Source organism: Schistocerca serialis, chromosome 3 (assembly GCF_023864345.2).
Source record: "Schistocerca serialis cubense isolate TAMUIC-IGC-003099 chromosome 3, iqSchSeri2.2, whole genome shotgun sequence".
NCBI lineage: Eukaryota > Metazoa > Arthropoda > Insecta > Orthoptera > Acrididae > Schistocerca > Schistocerca serialis.
In genome coordinates, this window is record NC_064640.1 from 620,650,583 (window position 1) to 620,670,634 (window position 20,052).

General features: G+C 43.4%; 1 protein-coding gene across 1 annotated transcript in view; it reads left to right on the forward strand.

Moving 5' to 3' along the window:
• LOC126470509 (solute carrier family 41 member 1-like) overlaps positions 1-19,803 on the forward strand; it is a 111,467-nt gene extending 91,664 nt beyond the window's left edge. Inside the window, exons 8-9 of the mRNA XM_050098404.1 lie at positions 474-622; positions 19,328-19,803. Of these exons, the coding sequence (XP_049954361.1) occupies positions 474-622; positions 19,328-19,513 (335 nt within the window). The 3' untranslated portion in view covers positions 19,514-19,803. The remainder of the gene's footprint in view (positions 1-473; positions 623-19,327) is intronic.
• The last annotated feature ends 249 nt before the right edge of the window (positions 19,804-20,052 follow it).

Genomic DNA, 20,052 nt, shown 5'->3' on the forward strand with positions numbered 1-20,052 from the left:
ATTGTCCTACCGTCCCCACCCTCCTACCGTCCCCGCCCTCCTACCGTCCCCGCCCTCCTACCGTCCCCGCCCTCCTACCGTCCCCGCCCTCCTACCGTCCCCGCCCTCCTACCGTCCCCGCCCTCCTACCGTCCCCGCCCTCCTACCGTCCCCGCCCTCCTACCGTCCCCGCCCTCCTACCGTCCCCGCCCTCCTACCGTCCCCGCCCTCCTACCGTCCCCACCCTCCTACCGTCCCCACCCTCCCCACACTGCTACCGCCCCCACCCTCATCCTCCTCCCCCTCCCCCCATCCTCCTCCATGTAGTAATGTTTGAACTAAGCACATCCTCATGTATTTGTTTTTCTTGTTTTTTGTTGTTAAAATTGTCATTCTTTATATGTGGCACTCTGAATATGCCTCTTGTACATTTAGTTTTTATTTTTGTTGGAGTTTAGTTTTCATACATTGTAGATTAATATTTTATGTTGCAGGTCCCCATGCTCGAACTACGAGAGTCCTTATGTTGATGGTAGTTCCTGGTCATCTAATTTTTATTTACACCATTAATTATATGAAAGGTGGTCATACTTCCCTTACACCACTGTTTGTTTTTGTGTACCTCTGTGCAGCTTTTGTTCAGGTAATCAAGATATAATTTTCATATAATTTATGTAACTATGTTTGCAATGTTCTTTAAAAAGATATTTTCAAGTGATCTACTTTTCCCTCACCATGCTAAGCATTTGTGTTTTGATTAATTATTAGCACAATACATTTACCAGTACATTGTTTTCAATTTTTTGTGCCAAATATATCATCTATCCTTATGGGCTCTTAACTGAAAGAAGACATAAGAATGTGGAATAGAAATTGTGAAAATTTCTGTTCTCAAAACTTTTCCCTAACTGCCGAAGTAGTGTTTGTTATGATGGTACATTTCCTCATTGCTAAACCCATACAGTAAGCAGATGAGTAAGGGTCAGTTCAAATCTGGTCCAACAGTTTGTATCAAATTTTACACCATATCAGTTTTCAGATATGCTAAGGTGGTTCCCCAGTCGCCAAGTACGTGATAGTTAACCGCATCAGATGGTGCTTAAGAGTTCTGGGTCTGCACCACAGCAGGTTTGATGCAACCGTATTAGTTAATATTGTGGGTCATCCCGCAAGCACAAGTCCTTTTGGTTGTCAATATTTTTCGGTGGCTTCTTCCATCAGCTATACCCTGTAACATCAGATTTTAAATGCTTTGTCTCCTTTTCATATTATTTCTTTCCATCTTTCTTTCATTTCCACTGGTTTGTAGTGTTCTGACCTAAACATGTTTTTGAAACCAGTTCCCTTCTGTTCATCAATATTTGGCAGTGGCTGGGTTCTTTCATTGAAGAAAACATTTTTACCTGTGTGCGATGGTTCACCTTTCCCTGTCAGAGATGTCATTGATAGTGACTTCCAGATTGGTAGTAATATTTTATTTGTGTCTTATTGGTTGATTCTTGTAGTATAAAGAACTGTGGACCATTGAATAAGAACAAATTTCTTTGCTCACGGTTTTCATTTGTATAATTTATATTTTCCATTTTTGGAGTATTTTAGATTCGAGAACAGGGCTGTTGAATTTTGATGAACTGGAAACTTAATAAACTCCAAAACTGCAACTTATTGACCAATGTACTGCACAGTGTGTTAGACTGAATCTAGCTTGTGAACTGTGCTAACCTAACAGGAACTACTGAAATGCTGCAGTATTGGCATGACCAACTGTACTGACTATTTGATGGAAATTAGAGTTGGATTTTTGCTTACACCACAGTACGCAGACTTCAGGGTAACCTTTTAAAAAGGATAGAACTTCTGGAGATAATGTGATAATGAGACTAATGCAAAAATATGATTTTGAAATACATCTTTTGAATGTAAATAAATATGGCAGTTGAAAGTAAATAATAAATGTGAATAATGGAAAGAGCAAAGTTAACCACTTGCCTTATAGTTGAGGCGGGGAGGTATCAACAGGCATATAAACAAGACAGAAAGTTGTTGGCTTTTAGACATTGTTGTTGTTGTTGTTGTTGTTGTTGTTGTTGTTGTTGTGGTCTTCTGTCCTGAGACTGGTTTGATGCAGCTCTCCATGCTACTCTATCCTGTGCAATCTTCTTCATCTCCCAGTATCTACTGCAGCCTACATCCTTCTGAATCTGCTTAGTGTATTCATCTCTTGGTCTCCCTCTACGATTTTTACCCTCCACACTGCCCTCCAATGCTAAATTTGTGATCCCTTGATGCCTCAAAACATGTCCTACCAACCGATCCCTTCTTCTGGTCAAGTTGTGCCACAAACTTCGCTTCTCCCCAATCCTATTCAATACCTCCTCATAAGTTACGTTATCTACCCACCTTATCTTCAGCATTCTTCTGTAGCACCACATTTCGAAAGCTTCTATTCTCTTCTTGTCCAAACTAGTTATCGTCCATGTTTCACTTCCATACATGGCTACACTCCATACAAATACTTTCAGAAACGACTTCCTGACACTTAAATCTATACCCGATGTTAACAAATTTCTCTTCTTCAGAAACGATTTCCTTGCCATTGCCAGTCTACATTTTATATCCTCTCTACTTCGACCATCATCAGTTATTTTACTCGCTAAATAGCAAAACTCCTTTACTACTTTAAGTGTCTCATTTCCTAATCTAATTCCCTCAGCATCACCCGATTTAATTTGACTACATTCCATTATCCTCGTTTTGCTTTTGTTGATCTTCATCTTATATCCTCCTTTCAAGACACTGTCCATTCCGTTCAACTGCTCTTCCAAGTCCTTTGCTATCTCTGACAGAATTACAATGTCATCGGCAAACCTCAAAGTTTTTACTTCTTCTCCATGAATTTTAATACCTACTCCGAATTTTTCTTTTGTTTCCTTTACTGCTTGCTCAATATACAGATTGAATAACATCAGGGAGAGGCTACAACCCTGTCTCATTCCTTTCCCAACCACTGCTTCCCTTTCAAGCCCCTCGACTCTTATAACTGCCATCTGGTTTCTGTACAAATTGTAAATAGCCTTTCGCTCCCTGTATTTTACCCCTGCCACCTTCAGAATTTGAAAGAGAGTATTCCAGTTAACATTGTCAAAAGCTTTCTCTAAGTCTACAAATGCTAGAAATGTAGGTTGCCTTTTCTTAATCTTTCTTCTAAGATAAGTCGTAAGGTTAGTATTGCCTCACGTGTTCCAACATTTCTACGGAATCCAAACTGATCTTCCCCGAGGTCCGCTTCTACCAGTTTTTCCATTCGTCTGTAAAGAATTCGCATTAGTATTTTGCAGCTGTGACTTATTAAACTGATAGTTTGGTAATTTTCACATCTGTCAACACCTGCTTTCTTTGGGATTGGAATTATTATATTCTTCTTTAAGTCTGTGGGTATTTCGCCTGTCTCATACATCTTGCTCACCAGATGGTAGAGTTTTGTCATGACTGGCTCTCCCAAGGCCATCAGTAGTTCTAATGGAATGTTGTCTACTCCCGGGGCCTTGTTTCGACTCAGGTCTTTCAGTGCTCTGTCAAACTCTTCACGCAGTATCATGTCTCCCATTTCATCTTCATCTACATCCTCTTCCATTTCCATAATATTGTCCTCAAGTACATCGCCCTTGTATAGACCCTCTATATACTCCTTCCACCTTTCTGCCTTCCCTTCTTTGCTTAGAACTGGGTTGCCATCTGAGCTCTTGATATTCATACAAGTGGTTCTCTTCTCTCCAAAGGTCTCTTTAATTTTCCTGTAGGCAGTATCTATCTTACCCCTAGTGAGACAAGCCTCTATATCCTTACATTTGTCCTCTATCCATCCCTGCTTAGCCATTTTGCACTTCCTGTCTATCTCATTTTTGAGACGTTTGTATTCCTTTTTGCCTGCTTCATTCACTGCATTTTTATATTTTCTCCCTTTCATCAATTAAATTCAATATTTCTTCTGTCACCCAAGGATTTCTATTAGCCCTCGCCTTTTTACTTACTTGATCCTCTGCTGCCTTCACTACTTCATCCCTCAGATCTACCCATTCTTCTTCTACTGTATTTCTTTCCCCCATTCCTGTCAATTGTTCCCTTATGCTCTCCCTGAAACTCTCTACAACCTCTGGTTCTTTCAGTTTATCCAGGTCCCATCTCCTTAAATTCCCACCTTTTTGCAGTTTCTTCAGTTTCAATCTGCAGTTCATAACCAATAGATTGTGGTCAGAATCCACATCTGCCCCTGGAAATGTCTTACAATTTAAAACCTGGTTCCTAAATCTCTGTCTTACCATTAAATAATCTATCTGATACCTTTTAGTATCTCCAGGATTCTTCCAGGTATACAACCTTCTTTTATGATTCTTGAACCACATACTTGTCTGGAACTAATAGAATACAGAAACACATGTGTATACACCTATACACCCATACGTCGGCATGGCTATATTGATCCACCTGAATGCATTGTGCCAGCACTGGAGTTGGATAGTAATGAGGGGTTGTGTCACGTGGAGTGGACTAGGGGAGAAATAGGCAGGTATTTGTTTAGAGGGTTGGGGATAGGTGACTGGTAGCTGGGAGGGTGAGAGATTATATGTCATGCTGGTGAGGTGAGCTTGTTTTGTCTGGGCAAGGGTAGCTGATGTGGAGAAGTAGATTGAGAGGCCAAAATAGGACAGAGGAAGAGGGTGGCTGCAGAGGTGAGGGTATGAATGCTAGATAAATGAGCTTACGGTCATCGAGCGGGGGCTAGCGGGTACTGAGGCCACAAGTATTACAGGATCAAAGGGTATGTTGCAACGACAAACCTTTATCTACATAATTGAGCAGGGAGAGAGGGGGATGTTAAGGGTTGTGAAGCAGGTATTGAAATAGAGCATGTTCTCAACAGTGTGTTCTTTTGTTGGCTGGCCAATTGTGCAGGTGGTCAGAGTTTAGTGGTGGCCATTGCTGTGGGCAGCTGTTTGATTATCATACACACGTAAAATTCTCTGTAGAAATTGTGGTAGAGATGGCACATGATATGATATGACTGTTTTCTCAGATGGCCCTGCCCCTGATGGGAGAGAGGAGATGAGGGGAGGGTAGATGCTAGATGGATACACAGGACATTTCTTGTACATGAGTCTTCTGCAGGGGTAGGACCCATGTGGCAATTGGTTTGTAGTGTGGCATAGGGATGGACTACCATTTTTTTTTTTTTTTTTTTTTTTCTAGATCTGGTGGACAACAAAATACTGCTTTGGAAGGAGTGGGAAGTATTGTGGGTAGGGTGTTCTTGGTTTCCAGGCATGGTGTAGAGTAGCTGAAGTCGTGATGAAAAAGATGGTTAAGTTCCTCCAGTCCGCAGTGTTATTGGGTAATGAGGGTGTGTGCTAGTTTCGAGCTGATTCGTGGAAGTTGTTGGAAGATCAGGGGCATATGTGGATGTAGTCGCTTCATCACCCAGTACTCCCAGCATAGCATCCTGACGGGAGTTGTTGCTCCAGCTGCTTAATGGTAGCAAGAACTGAATTGTCTATTCCAGAAGAAGAGAAATATTTCTTTCCAGTGTAAAGTCCCTGCACAGGTGCAGCAAAACTTGGTGCCAGGAGTGACTACTTCTTTTTCATCTTCTTCTTCTTCTTCTTCTTCTTCTTCTTCATTGTCTTCACGATGACTTACTTAGTTTGTTCATTCACTATAGCATCATGTAGTTCAGGTACTTCCACCTGGGATGTGGAATTCAGATAACATTATCACAAGAAATAGTCCTGAAGATCCCCAATAGCCTTCTATTTTTGTCTAAAGACACATCTTTTTCAGTAGTGACTGATGCTGTACGTTAGCTAGCCTCTAGAAAACAGTTCATTGGAGCCTTTTGCATAAAAGAATTCAGATAGCAACAAACATGTGTAGCCTGTCAAATATTGTTTCATTATTTCTTTCGAGGAACGAATGAAGATTTCTGTACAACTGCTACTTTGTATTTTGTCTCGAGAAAAACATCATCAGTGTTTGGAAGAAATGATATTATCCTAAGATACACGTGACATCTATTGACAATAACAACTATCTTTCTTCTTGTTGCATCAATTTTTCACATCTAAAGACCTTAGAAACTTCAGGGAAATTCCTGCCACCATTTGTACATTACTACTGAAGTCAAAAGTGCACGGCAGTGTGTCTGCAGTCTTAAAACAACAGGGAATTTTAAATCTCCCATTTATTAATAGTGGCTACTTTCCACTCCCACCACTATTGATGGACAGTAGTGCCTTAAGTCAGTCAGTCTCTCTCTCTCTCTCTCTCTCTCTCTCTCTCTCTCTCTCTCTCTCTCTCTCTCTCTCTGTGTGTGTGTTGCTTGGCTTATAATTGTGAATCAATTGTGGCAGAGTATTTCTCTCTATTCCCATCACCTGACATCTTTAATAGTAGACACTTCCCATCTCAACAACTTGTCGTCACTTAAATATTGGCAGAAGAGATTATAACATTTTTATAAACAATCCAGTTTGCCATTTGATGCATTGAAATCTTGGAGACTGATCTTTGGTTGTTTCCTGAACTTTTTTGTGCAGTACATATCTGATTGTTGGAATGTTACCTGCTCTCATTCCTTGAAAGTATTTTAAAAGACATCATTTCTATGTCTTCAAGTTAATGTGTATATGTTCATCCTTTACAAACTGTAACAAAAACATGTGCTTCAGTGTTCAGGAGGGCTTCTTTATTTTTCATTGTTTCCTACAAAGAAGATTGTACCAAATCGTAAATTTCTTATCAATGTTGTTAAGTTTAATGCTACTCTTGTCTTAGACACCATGGATAACCATCAGCTTCTACTGAACCATTACTTTTCTTCTTTTACCGGCTATACCAAGAGACACTCTTTGCATGCAAATTGACACACGTCTGTACAACACAATAGGGTTAAGTACACTTGTCAGAACTGCCACCAGATAACATTGTGCAAGTCCCACAATATTTTATTAAAATAACTGTTCACTATCTTCAGACAGTGATGGTTGCTTTTGTCACTGCTGCAAGACGCAACTGGTGATATGTGGCAGCATTGAAATTGATTGGTCCAGGAGCAGGTGTTACGCATGCACCAATTGGTGTTAACAGTTGGAGCCTCTCCGCACATGTGTAGTTCCTCCTCCTAACCCAATAAATTTCTACAGTAACACCCAATTATCTCTAGCTGTGTCTTGCAGCAGTGATGACAGCAACCACCACCAGTTAAAGACATTGAACAATCTCCCCCATTGCCCCTTGATGAAATATTGTGGGGCTTGCACAATCTTATCAAACAGCAAACCTAAGAAGAGCATTTGCAACAGATCTGTCACAAAAGGTTGGAAAGTCACAGCACAATAGAATTATTTGATGTCTTTGGGAAGTTGAGTCTAATACGATATCAGCTCCCCTGACTTTGATGTAGAATGGGTTTGACTCAGTAATACTGATTCATCAGTGAACTCAATTTTATTTCATTTGCTCTAAGTGTGTTGAAAGTTGCTCGGAGGGGAGGAGAGGGGGGGGGGGGGGGGTGACCTAAGACCTTTGTAAGTATCGATTGTCATTTACAGAGAGAGACACTCATTGGCACAAAGTTTGTGTAAGTGAAAAGAAAGCCCCCAACTCCATGTTAGGACTTTCATCAAAAGCAGGTACTTGTTACAACAAGATTAGTTACAAGCAAATTTAAATAATATTGTTCTTATGAGAGTTGCAATGGGACCTATGAAAATAGTTTGTAAAAGTGGACATTCGTAAAAGTCAGTTCATTAATACCCATACCCTATATAGCCACTGTGAATATTACAAAAATTGAGTTGGTCTCGAAAGAGCATCAGATTGTGTCTGTGCATTGGTACTTGTCGAGATGTTTTCTGCTCAGATACCATTCAATACAACATTAAAGGCAGTTTGCGTATGGACTGTTATGGACTTTACTCTCTTGATGTCTGTCTCCCTCCTGAAAGGGAGATGACACATCAAGAGAGAGTTAACTTGATCCATTAGTTGCCTGCGCCTTTACTCCTTCTGAGTGATTTCAATGCCCAATAACCATTTTGGATGGCGTTAGAACATTTGACAAAGACAGTATAATGTAACAAGTGGTCACAGATCTTGACCTGTGTTTATGCAGGGTAGTGACCTGTTATGGAAAATTGGGAATTCTCAGTTAATTTGAATTTACTGAGAAATTTGGAAGTCTCAGAATTCTGAAAGATTTGCAAAATTCCGAAAGACTGTGGGGAGAACTGAACCGTTCATTAAAAGAAAGAAACATGAGGAGTCATTTTGTCACAAATCGCTTGGAGATTATGCTTCAGAAAGAAGTGGGTGTGACCATGTAAGAAAAGGTGAAGGGTTTGCATTGGATTATATTAATGTTCGTTGCATGAGAGCTGCTCCTTTGCGGAACTTGAGAAAACTTCAGATTTGTCAGTGGGTACTTGGACTCTAGGTGTTCCTCATTGCATGATTGTAAATACAATGAATTATAACTTCAGCATAAGAATTTGTCATATAATTGTGAGGTTTTTTTTGTTAGGTTAGATTAGTATTCAGGCTTCAGTTTTTTTTACTAATTTCAATGCAAAGTAGTACTTTGTGGATTTTCTCTCTGTCATGCTTAAGTTAACAATGATGATAGTGTGAAGTGTGTTGTGTGTCCACTTACAGACATGACATCACCATGAAAGTCCACTGATATTACATTCCAGTTACAACAGTTCGAAATGTGTTCCTGTAATGTTTTCTCGTACAGTTAAGGTTATTGCACAGTGTCACAGCATGGCAGGGAATGGTGATGGATGTCAGTAATGAAGGAATTTCCGAGGGTGGCAAAAGACAACTTACAGTCCACAGCCAAGAATAATGCATGTGAAAGTAATGTGGCAGTGACGGAGTATCTGTTCTTATCCATACACTATGCTTTGACGAAACCTGAACAAAAATCTTTCCATTTATTTTGCTTTTTCCATTTTTCACAACTTCAAAGATGTTAGACACGTTATGTCGATATGAGCCTATGATCCACTTTGGTCCCACACATAAAATGATATGATTTTACACACAGTATAATATAGTGCCTGATAGTTGTTATGTCTACATCTACATATATACTCCGCTAGCCACCAAGCAGTGTGTGGCGGAGGGCAGAATTCGTGCCGAAGTCATATTCCCGCCCCTCCCCTGTTCCACTCGCGGAACGCGCGAGGGAAAAACGACTGTCTGAATGCCTCAGTACGAGCTCTTATTTCCCTTATCTGGCTCTTTCCTTCCCTTTCTCCCCCTCTGGGAGTATGGTTTGTGCCTACGTCCGGAGACGGACGCTCGTAAATGTAACGCATTCTTCGCCTTCTCTGCTTGTATGTCTTCATCCTTCCTTTGTCCTTCTCTTTTCCTTACCTCTTCTCTTTACCCTTTTCTCTGCTGCGGCATTTGAGACCTCTCTTCTTTCCTTTCCCTTTCTTTGTTTTTCCCTTTCTCTTTCTTCCTCCCTGTGCGTGTCTGAAGGCCGACCCACGCATTTTTGTGCGTAGCCGGTGATGGGGTAACGCGTAATTCCCGCCCTGGGTAGACAGGTAGGACACGTACGTACCCCCTGGTAACGGCCAGGCCCAGGGAGGGGTGATTACCCGAGCTGATACCTTCCGAAAGTGCCGATTGGTCCCTCCGTCCGTTTGTCGGGAGGTGTTACCTGAGGTGTGAACAATCACCTAAGGCGGGAGTGCCCTCAGAAAGGGCCCCCACAAGGGAGGAGCGCGCCATTGGAGACGCCGGTAATCATGGGGGATTCTTCCGCAATGGTTTCCTCACCTTCCACTATGTCTGCTCACAAGCGTAAGTTCACTGAGTCTCAGCCACAGACAGTTCTTCCATCGTTGCCACAGTTCCTTGTTGTTTCTCGGTCTGACGAAGGTCACGACTTCTCCACGGTCAACCCTTTCATTATTCAGAAAGGTGTCGATGCAATTGCAGGTCCTGTAAAGTCTTGTTCCATATTACGGAATGGCACCTTGTTGTTAGAAACAGTCAGTGCCCTCCAGGCGCAAAAATTGCTGCATACTTCACTGCTCCACACCTTCCCTGTCTGGGTTGAAGCGCACCGCACTTTAAATTCCTCACGTGGAGTCGTTTATACACGCTCCCTCGATGGATTGTCTGATGAAGAAATTCAGCACTACCTTTCTGACCAGGGCATAACGGCTGTTCGTAGAGTTATGAAAAGGGTTGACACGAACATCATTCCAACCCGCACTGTCTTCTTGACATTTGACAAAGTTCAACTTCCATCGAAAATCAAAGCAGGCTATGAGATAATTTCCGTTCGCCCTTACGTCCCAAACCCTACGCGTAGCTATCGGTGTCAGCGGTTCAATCACACCAGCCAGTCCTGTTCCAATCCGGCCAAATGTGTTACGTGTGGCTAGGATGCCCATGAGGGTGCTTGTCCACCTCCATCCCCTCGCTGCATCAACTGTATGGGTGACCACGCTGCTTCCTCTCGAGATTGCCCCGTTTTTAAGGACGAAAAGCTCATCCAGGAAATTAGAGTGAAGGAAAAGATGTCGACCTTTGCTGCTCGAAAATTATTCGCCAGTCGACAGCCCACCGTGCGTCAGACAGGAAAATACAGCACTGTCCTTGCTTCTCCTCGGCCAACAAAGGAGGTGGCCACGCAGACTTGCGACCTCACCTTTAGTGCCACTGTTGTCAGATCGGCCAGCGCAAAGATCGCCCGTTCAACCTCACCACTTTCGCCTGCCCACCCTGTGGCTCACCCTTCATCGGGTTCTGCTAAATCTCGAGCCCAAAAGTCAGACACCAAGACTTCGATAAAAGAGCATACTCGTGAAGATTTTTTATGTACCCCACCTTCACAACCATCGCTTCCTCCTCCATCTAAACATCATATTTCCAAGAAGGCTACTAAGAAACCCAGTTCATCTCCTTCTCCGCCAAGGCGTGTCCCATCTACAGCACCACCTGGTGGAAATCGCCCTCGGCCGTCTTCTGTGTCGCCGAGGCGCACTGCTGGCGGCCGATCAACTGGCCGATTGCTGGTGGCGGGAGCTGCTCCTGAACAACCTAAGGATCAGGATCTTCTGCCTTCGGCTGAATGCCATTCCATGCTGTCGGTTGCAAGCTCTGAGCAGTTGTTGAGTTGATAGCAACCTTGGTCACATTCCTCCATTTTCTGTTCACCCTATGTCCATTATCCACTGGAATATCCGCGGCATTCGAGCCAATCGGGATGAATTGTCGATCCTCTTACGATCCTACTCGCCGGTCATCTTCTGTCTTCAGGAAACAAAACTGCGTCCCCATGACCGCTTTGTTCTCCCTCATTTTCAGTCCGTCCGATATGATCTCCCCTCTGTTGAAGGCACTCCAGCCCATGGAGGACTCATGATTCTTCTCCATGATACTCTCCATTATCACCCAATCCACTTAAACACTTCCTTCCAAGCTGTCGCTGTCCGTCTTTCCCTTTCTGGATATACCTTTTCTCTCTGTACTGTATACATTCCATCGTCCACACCAATGGCACGAGCTGATCTCCATGTTCTTGGTCAGCTTCCACCCCCCTATTTGGTGGTTGGGGACTTCAATGTCCACCACCCGCTTTGGTGATCTCCACATCCTTGTCCACGTGGCTCACTATTGCTAGACGTCTTCCACCACGCGGATCTAGTTTGCCTCAACACTGGGGTCCCTACATTTTTGTCTGCCTCCACGACAAATTTCTCTCATTTGGACCTTTCGGTCGGTACTGTTCTGCTAGCTCGGCGCTTCGAATGGTTCGCCCTTGATGATACACACTCGAGTGACCACTTTCCATGTGTCCTTACACTGGAGCCTCCACTGCCATATATGCGCCCGCGATGCTGGAAGTTTGCCCAAGCCGATTGGACACTTTTTTCGTTTCTAGCGACATTCGATGACCGTCACTTTCCCAGCGTCGACTATGAGGTCACACATATTACCGACGTTATTCTTACAGCTGCGGAACGTTCAATACCACGCACCTCCGATTTGCCCCGGCGCCCCCCAGATTCTTGGTGGAATGAGTCGTGCTGTGACGCAATACGTGAGCAGCGACGTGCTCTTCGCGTTTTCCGCCACCATCCTACTTTGGCCAACTGTATCTGCTATAAGCAGTTCCGTGCGTGATGCCGTCGTATCATCCGCGATAGCAAGAAGGCAAGCTGGAAATTCTTTATTAGCTCATTTAACACCTTCACTCCCTCCTCGGAAGTTTGGAGTCGGCTCACTGTCGCGCATGATACCTTAGTGGACCCCGTCGCAATTTCTAACTCATTGGGTCAGCACTTTGCTGAGATTTCGAGCTCTTCAAATTACCCGCCAGCGTTTCTCCCGAAGAAATGTGCAGCGGAAGTGCGACCTCTTGCTTTCTCTCCTCAAAATCGCGAAAGCTACAATACTGTTTTCTCCTTGCGTGAACTCCAACATGCACTCTCTTCTTCTCGCTCATCCGCCCCAGGACCGGATGGTATCCGCGTCCAAATGTTGCTGCATTTATCAACCGATAGTCTGCGTTACCTCCTTCGCCTTTATAATCGAATTTGGACCGACAGTACTTTTCACAGACGATGGCGGGAAGCTATCATCGTTCCTGTTCCAAAACCTGGAAAGGACAAACATCTCCCCTCTAGCTATCACCCCATTTCTCTCACGAGTAGTGTATGTAAGGTTTTGGAGCGTATGGTGAATTGCCGTTTAGCTTGGTGGCTGGAGTCCCGCTGTCTTTTAACACCTGCCCAGTGCGGATTCCGAAAGCATCGTTCTGCAGTTGACCATATTGTTGCTCTCTCCACTTATATCATGAACAATTTTCTCTGGAAACGCCAAACAGTAGCAATATTTTTTGATCTGGAGAGAGCATACGATACCTGTTGGAGGACAGGCATCCTCCGCACACTGTTCTCTTGGGGCTTTCGAGGTCGGCTGCCCCTTTTTCTTCGCAAATTTATGGCAGAGCGCACATTTAGGGTGCGGGTGAACACTACTCTCTCCCGTACTTTCTCCCAAGAAAACGGGGTACCCCAGGGCTCCGTGCTGAGTGTTGTACTGTTTGCCATTGCCATAAATCCAATTATGGAATGTCTCCTTCCTGATGTCTCGAGCTCCCTCTTTGTGGACGATTTTGCGATCTACTACGGCTCTCAACGGACCACCCTTCTTGAACGACGTCTTCAAGGATATCTCGATCACCTCCACTCTTGGAGCATCGAAACCGGCTTCCATTTTTCTCCCAGTAAGACCGTTTGTGTTAATTTTTGCCGACGTAAGGAGTTTATTCCACCCTCCTTACATCTAGGACCTGTCAACCTTCCATTTTCGGACATCGCTAAATTCTTGGGTCTTACGTTTGACAGAAAACTGTGCTGGTCCTCCCATGTTTCCTATCTTTCGGCTCCCTGTCTGCGTTCCCTTAACACGCTCTGTGTCCTGAATGGTACCTCCTGGGGAGCGGACCGAGTGGTCCTTCTCCGCCTCTATCGCGCCTTAGTGCGCTCGAAATTGGACTATGGAAGCATAGTCTACTCCTCTGCTCGGCCGTCTATTCTTCGGCGTCTCGACTCTATCGACCACTGTGGATTACGTTTAGTGTCTGGAGCTTTTTACACCAGCCCTGTGGACAGCCTTTATGCTGAGACTGCTGAACCTCCGCTGTCCAATCGGCGAGCAGTCCTTCTGAGTCGTTATGCTAGCCATCTGTCTTCCATGCCTGCTAATCCAGCGCATGACATTTTTTTCGACGCCTCCTTTGATGTAGGGTATGCAGGCCGCCCCTCCTCCCTACTACCACTGGGAGTCCGCTTCCATCAACTGCTCCATTCTCTTTCCTTCCGCTTTCCTAAAACCTTCTTGACAACTTGGGGTACAGCACCGCCTTGGCTCCGTCCCCGGATCTGCCAGCTCCGTGACCTTTGTCAGTTTCCCAAGGATGGTACCCCTTCACTTGTTTATCGTCGGGCATTTTCCGCTGTATGTGCACAAATGAAGGAAGCCACATTTATTTACACTGATGGCTCAAAAACATCGTTTGGTGTAGGGAGTGCCTGTATTGTTGGCGACACCCCAAATCAGTTTCGGCTTCCCGATCAGTGTTCGGTTTATACTGCGGAGCTTTACGCTGTTCTCCAGGCTGTCCACTACATCCGCCGCCATCAGCGGACACACTATGTTATCTGTTCAGATTCTTTCAGCTCTCTCCTCAGTCTCCAAGCTCTTTACCCTGCCCACCCTCTGGTCCACCGGATTCAGGACTGTCTGCGCTTGCTCCACCTGGGAGGCGTCTCGGTGACGTTTCTCTGGCTCCCGGGACACGTTGGTATCTGTGGAAATGAGGCGGCCGATATAGCGGCCAAGGCTGCAGTCTCTCTTCTTCGGCCAGCTATTCAATTGATTCCCTTCGCCGATCTATGGAGCATTTTATGACGTGTTGTTCTTTTATGGCACGCACATTGGTCGACACTTCCCCATAATAAATTGCGGGACGTGAAAGCTCTTCCCTGTGCTTGGACATCTCCCTCCCGAACGCGTCGTCGGGAGGAGGTAATTTTAACTAGACTCCGGATAGGGCACTGTCTTTTTAGCCATCGACATCTTTTAAGCGGCGATCCTCCGCCACTCTGTCCCCACTGCTCTCAGCTGTGGACGGTAAGACACCTTTTAATTGAGTGCCCCTATTTTACTCCGTTACGCGCCCGTCTACAGCTGTCGCCTGATATATCGTCAATTTTAGCAGAGGACACGGGCTCGGCCGATCGCGTTCTCGAGTTTATTAGTGCCAGTGAAATGACATCAGTCATTTGAAGCTTTTTTTTTTTGGGGACAACCAACCTCTTTCTGTAGTGGATTTTTAAGCCTCCCTTTTGCTTTTAGTTTCTCCAATTTTTGAGTTTCGTTCCCATTGCTGCTGTTTTCCATTTTCGGTTTTTTACTGTTTCCTAAGTCACGGACCGGGCGCTAATGACCATAGCAGTTTTGCGCCCTAAAACAAAACACACACACATATATAAAAATCGTAAAAAGCAGAGGACCTATTACGCTGCCCTAGGGCACACCTGAAGTTAATCTTGTTTCTGTTGAAGTTAACCCGTTCAGGATGACATACTACTCCCTGTCTGTTAGAAAACTTTCTAGCCAACTGAATATGTCATTGCATAGACCGGAAACGCGCACCTTTTGTAGCAAGCGACAGTGTGGAACTGAGTCGAACATCTTTCGAAAGTCGAGAAATATGGCATCAACCTGGGAGCCGGTATCTAGAGCCTGTTGTATATTATGCACAAAGAGGGCCAGCTGTGTCTTGCATGACCGCTGTTTCCTAATACCATGCTGGTTTCTGCAGATGAGCTTCTCCGAGTCTAGAAAGGTCATTATGTCTGAACACAAAATATGTTCCATGATTCTACAACGATTCAATGTCAGTGAAATTGGCTGGTAATTATGTGCATCTGATTTTCTACCCTTTTTATAGATTGCTATGATCTGGGTGTCCTTCTAGTCCCATGGAACTTTCCGCCGTTCCAATGATCTCTGATAGATGACGGATAAGAGTGGTGCTTTATTTGTAGCATAGTCAGCATAAAATCTGACGGGGATACCGTCTGGGCCAGATGCCTTTCTGGCATCTAAGGATCTTAACTGTTTTACAACCCCAGATACACTAAACACTATGTCGGCCATTCTTTAGTTTGTTCAATAATTGAAAGGGGGAATGGTGCTGCAGTCCTCTATCGTAAATGAGTTTTTGAAAGCTAGGTTTAGAATTTCTGCCTTCTGTTTATCATCATCAGTTACATTACCCGTACTGTCAGTAAGAGAAAGTATTGAATTATTTGTAGCGTTCATAGATTTTACGTATGACCAAAAGTTTTTGGGGTTATTTTTAGAATCTGCATATAAAATATTGCTTTCAAATTCATTAAGAGTCTCTCATTTTCCTTCTGACAGCTGCTTTCATTTCGCATAATTTCTGTTTGTCAGTGGGGCAGTGACTATGTTTAAAATGACTGTGCAAAATTCTCTTCTTTCTCAGCAACTTCCTGATATGTTTGTTGTACCAAGGTGAATCCTTTCCCTCCCCTATACTTTCACTAGGCACATACTTCTCTAGCACATGGTGGACAATACCTTTAAATTCCGACCAAAGATGCTCAATATCTTTGTGTCCCGCGGTGAATGCTTGGAGCTGACTATGAAGATATTCATTAATGACACTTTTATTTGCTTTCCCAAACAAGAAAACTCCTTTTCCACCAACATAGAAGCCACAACGACATTATGGTCGCTAATATCTTCTTCTAGATTAACTTCCTCAAAAAGATCAGGTCTGTTTGTCACCAAGATATCTAATATGTTCACATCTCAAGTTGGTTTTCTAACCAATTGTTCAAGGTTGTATGTTGAGAGTGCTCCTAGAATAACATCAGTGTCGTGAACTGGTAATGTTTTGGGGCAGCAGTTTGTTTCCCATGGGGAGGAACCTAATCTAAAAAAACCCATGTTCATGCCACAAGTACTGTGCTACCCATCTAGCTGCTTCTTGTGTGTAGTGCACCCCTGATCTACCAAGGGGTGTCCTACAACCTTCCACTCCATAGCGTAGGTCAAGGAATCTACAACCATTTTCGTCACAGAGTCGACGTAGCCTCTGGTTTAGATTCTCCGCTCGACTCCAAACCAGAGGTTCCTGGTCCACCCTGGGTATGATAGTGCAGATCGTCAGTTTGGCTTCCACTCCTCAAGAGGTGGAGGCCACCTTCATCAATTTAGCCATCCGTCGGAAGGACCAAAGGATTTCCTCGGAACCCCGACGACAGGCATCGTTGGTGCCAACATGCGCAACAGTCTGCAGCTGGCTGCACCCCGCATGCTCGATAGCTGCCGGAAGAGTCTCTACCACATCCTGGACAAGGCCCCCCGGCAAGCACACCAAGTGAACGTTGGACTTCTTCCCCACCCTAGCCACTATGTTCTTGAGGGGCTCCATGACCCGCTTAACATTGGAGCTCCCAATAACTAACAAACCCCTACCCCCATGTGCCTGTCCGGACCTTGCTGAAGGAGCAGCCACTATCCTGGCAGAAGGTGCAGTCTGATCCGGCTCAGCCTCCCCCCCCCCCCCCCCCCCCCAGCATCAGATAGCACACTGAATCTATTAGCAAAGTGCATGGGATTTGGCAGGAGCCTGCTTCCCCCATGCAGCCTTCGCCTTGAGGCTCGATACCTCGACACAGTCTGCCACCCACACTGAGGTGAGAATGGGCCAGCCGGATCAGTCACACCTGAGGTCGGCTCAGTGACGGAGAGCTGTGACATCCCCCCTGCACATCTAGTACAGCAGAGCCTGCCCCAGGCACCCCATCCACACCGCACCTCAAGGTGGCACTCTGGAGCTTGTTGACTGTGGCCAACAAAGCTTCCAGCTGCGTTTGGACTTCGGCCAACTCCTCCTGCATCCGCACACAACAGACACAGTCAAGGCATTAAACTGCATTTCTGGTATTAGAGAAACGGATCAGAATGAGATGGAGCAAGAATTATTACTACCTAACAATGAAATGTGTGGTCAAAATGACTACACTGCATCAGACCTTGTGAGGCATGGACGCAGTGATATGATTGAGAAGTTCCTGAAAGACTTGTCGCCACACCTCAAAGAACACACTCCACATTTTGAACGGTTGTCCACACTGCTGAACTACTTACAGTATTTGTGACAATATTATCCAGTACCCTCAGTCTACAGCAGAACAAGGATCCTTGTGCATTCAAGAACAGTTTCAAGTGGAGTAATTAATTCCTGCTCTCATTAACAGTATTCAGCAAGAATATTACAATGTTTCGTGCCCCCCCCCCCCCTCTCTCTCTCTCTCTCTCTCTCTCTCTCTCTCTCTCTCTCTCTCTCTCTCTCTCTCTCTCTCTCTCCCCCCCCCCCCCCCTCTCCCCCCCTCCTCTCACCATTCACTGTGTTCCATGGTTTCTGGGGCCTGTGTGAATAGAGGCCACTTTCAAAAAATTAATTGAAGCCAGTTTGGGTTAATGTTATCTGTGTCATGTTGCTGTTTGTAATTCTACTTGCAATTGTATTGCATTCTTATGGTTATAGAAATAAGCTGGAGTTGGAAATAATGATGGTATTGCATTGTTATCTTGCCCAGATTTTCATTTGATGTTTGAAAGCAAGTCTATTGTTGTGAACTTAAAATTACAGTTTTGAGATATTAAAGTGTCAATTATGGCACTACACTACGACCAGCTTGCGTCCACCACTCACTCATCTTGTTGTAGAACCTTGTAGACATCATTGTTGAGAAACAAACCTTTCTAACTTTTCTCATATCAAAAAGAATACAAGTGCCAAACATTTAGCCCAGGCAACTTTGACACTTGAGAAACACCCACTTTGTCACACATCTTATGCTTTAAGTGGAAGAATGGAATTTTACAACTTTGTATGCTTCAAGTGTGAGTGCCACTTGTGAAGTTATGCCTTACAGGAAGTACAAACTGCTATTTGAATCCACAGTAAAAGCACATTCTGATACTGTTAGTAACTGTTGATTTTATTGTGAACATTTGTTTAAGTGATTTTAAGTGAACCAAGAAATCAATATGTAAACTTTTCAAATGAAAGTTCTGTCATTTGACTGTATTGTTTGTTTTTCTACTGTATAATCATTCATTTGGCCTTTGACTATTTACAAGTACCACAATTTTGAGCGTCATCAGACTTTCATAAATGAATTCACTGTTGAAGTATATTAAACTTGATTATATAATGAATGTCTTACAGCCTAAAAATGTTAACATATTCATGATGTGTGTGGCAGAAATAAAACAAATTGTGACATAATGAATAAGTGTGCCATAAATTGGTCACCAAAAATAGTTGTTACAACTTTTTTTGGTGAACTTGTGGCATTGTTATTCAGTGTATGTTACACGATTGTTTTATTTCTGCCAGACACTTTGTGATATGCTCTCTTTTTTATGTTGTTACACTCGCATTATATAACCAAGTTTAATATATTTTGACGATGACTTTTTTAATAGAAATCTGATCATGTCCAACACTGTGGTACTTGAAAATGACCAGAGGCTGAAATCATGATTGTACACTAGAATAAACAATCTGCATAGTCAAACAGCAGAACTTTCATTTAAAAAGTACCAATTGACTGTGGCCCCAAACTGTGTTAAAATTATCAGTTTGTAAACTGTGCCATATAATCGATTGAATTTATGTTTTACTATAGTTGTTCATGTTATTTTCTTTCAGGTTGCAGTATTGTTATATATTGCACACATCATGATTCACTGGATGTGGAAACGAAAAATTGACCCAGACAATTCTGCCATTCCTTATTTGACAGCATTAGGTGATCTACTGGGCATCAGTCTTCTTGCTATTGCATTTGAATTTCTGTATCTTGTTGGTGATCAAGATAATGATATCAATGATTAAGTTACAGTAAGAACTAAACGTGGGGTGCTTTTGTTTTTATGAGTACTCAGATGTGTTACTTTTCTTTAATTTTGGCCAGAAATGTGTGACATTTTGGAGCATTAGCGTTAACTATGGAATTCCAGCAAGTTGTACATTAACTGTCAGCACTCTGTTAGAGTTAATGTTATCCATTTTTAAAATATTCGATATTCACAATCCTATTTCTTTTTTAACTTGGTCTCCAGGCTTGTATATTTTTCACATATTTATTTTTCTGTAGCTAAAATTTTATCGTATCTTACTTGTCTTTCAGGAAATGTGTTCCATACAGTGTATTTCGGATCTTCAAATGGTTCTTCTTTGGTTTTCTTTTTTTTTAATTTTATTGTGAAGAAAAAGATGAAGTCTGATGACAAGAATGTTGTTCAAGAACTTAACTTATCTAAAAGTGACTGTAGGAAATTTTGTAACATTTATTGGATTTACCAGTTTCTGTATGGAATATCATATTCTGCCCCTGAATACTAATTTTAAGAGATATATGATGTTTGCATATC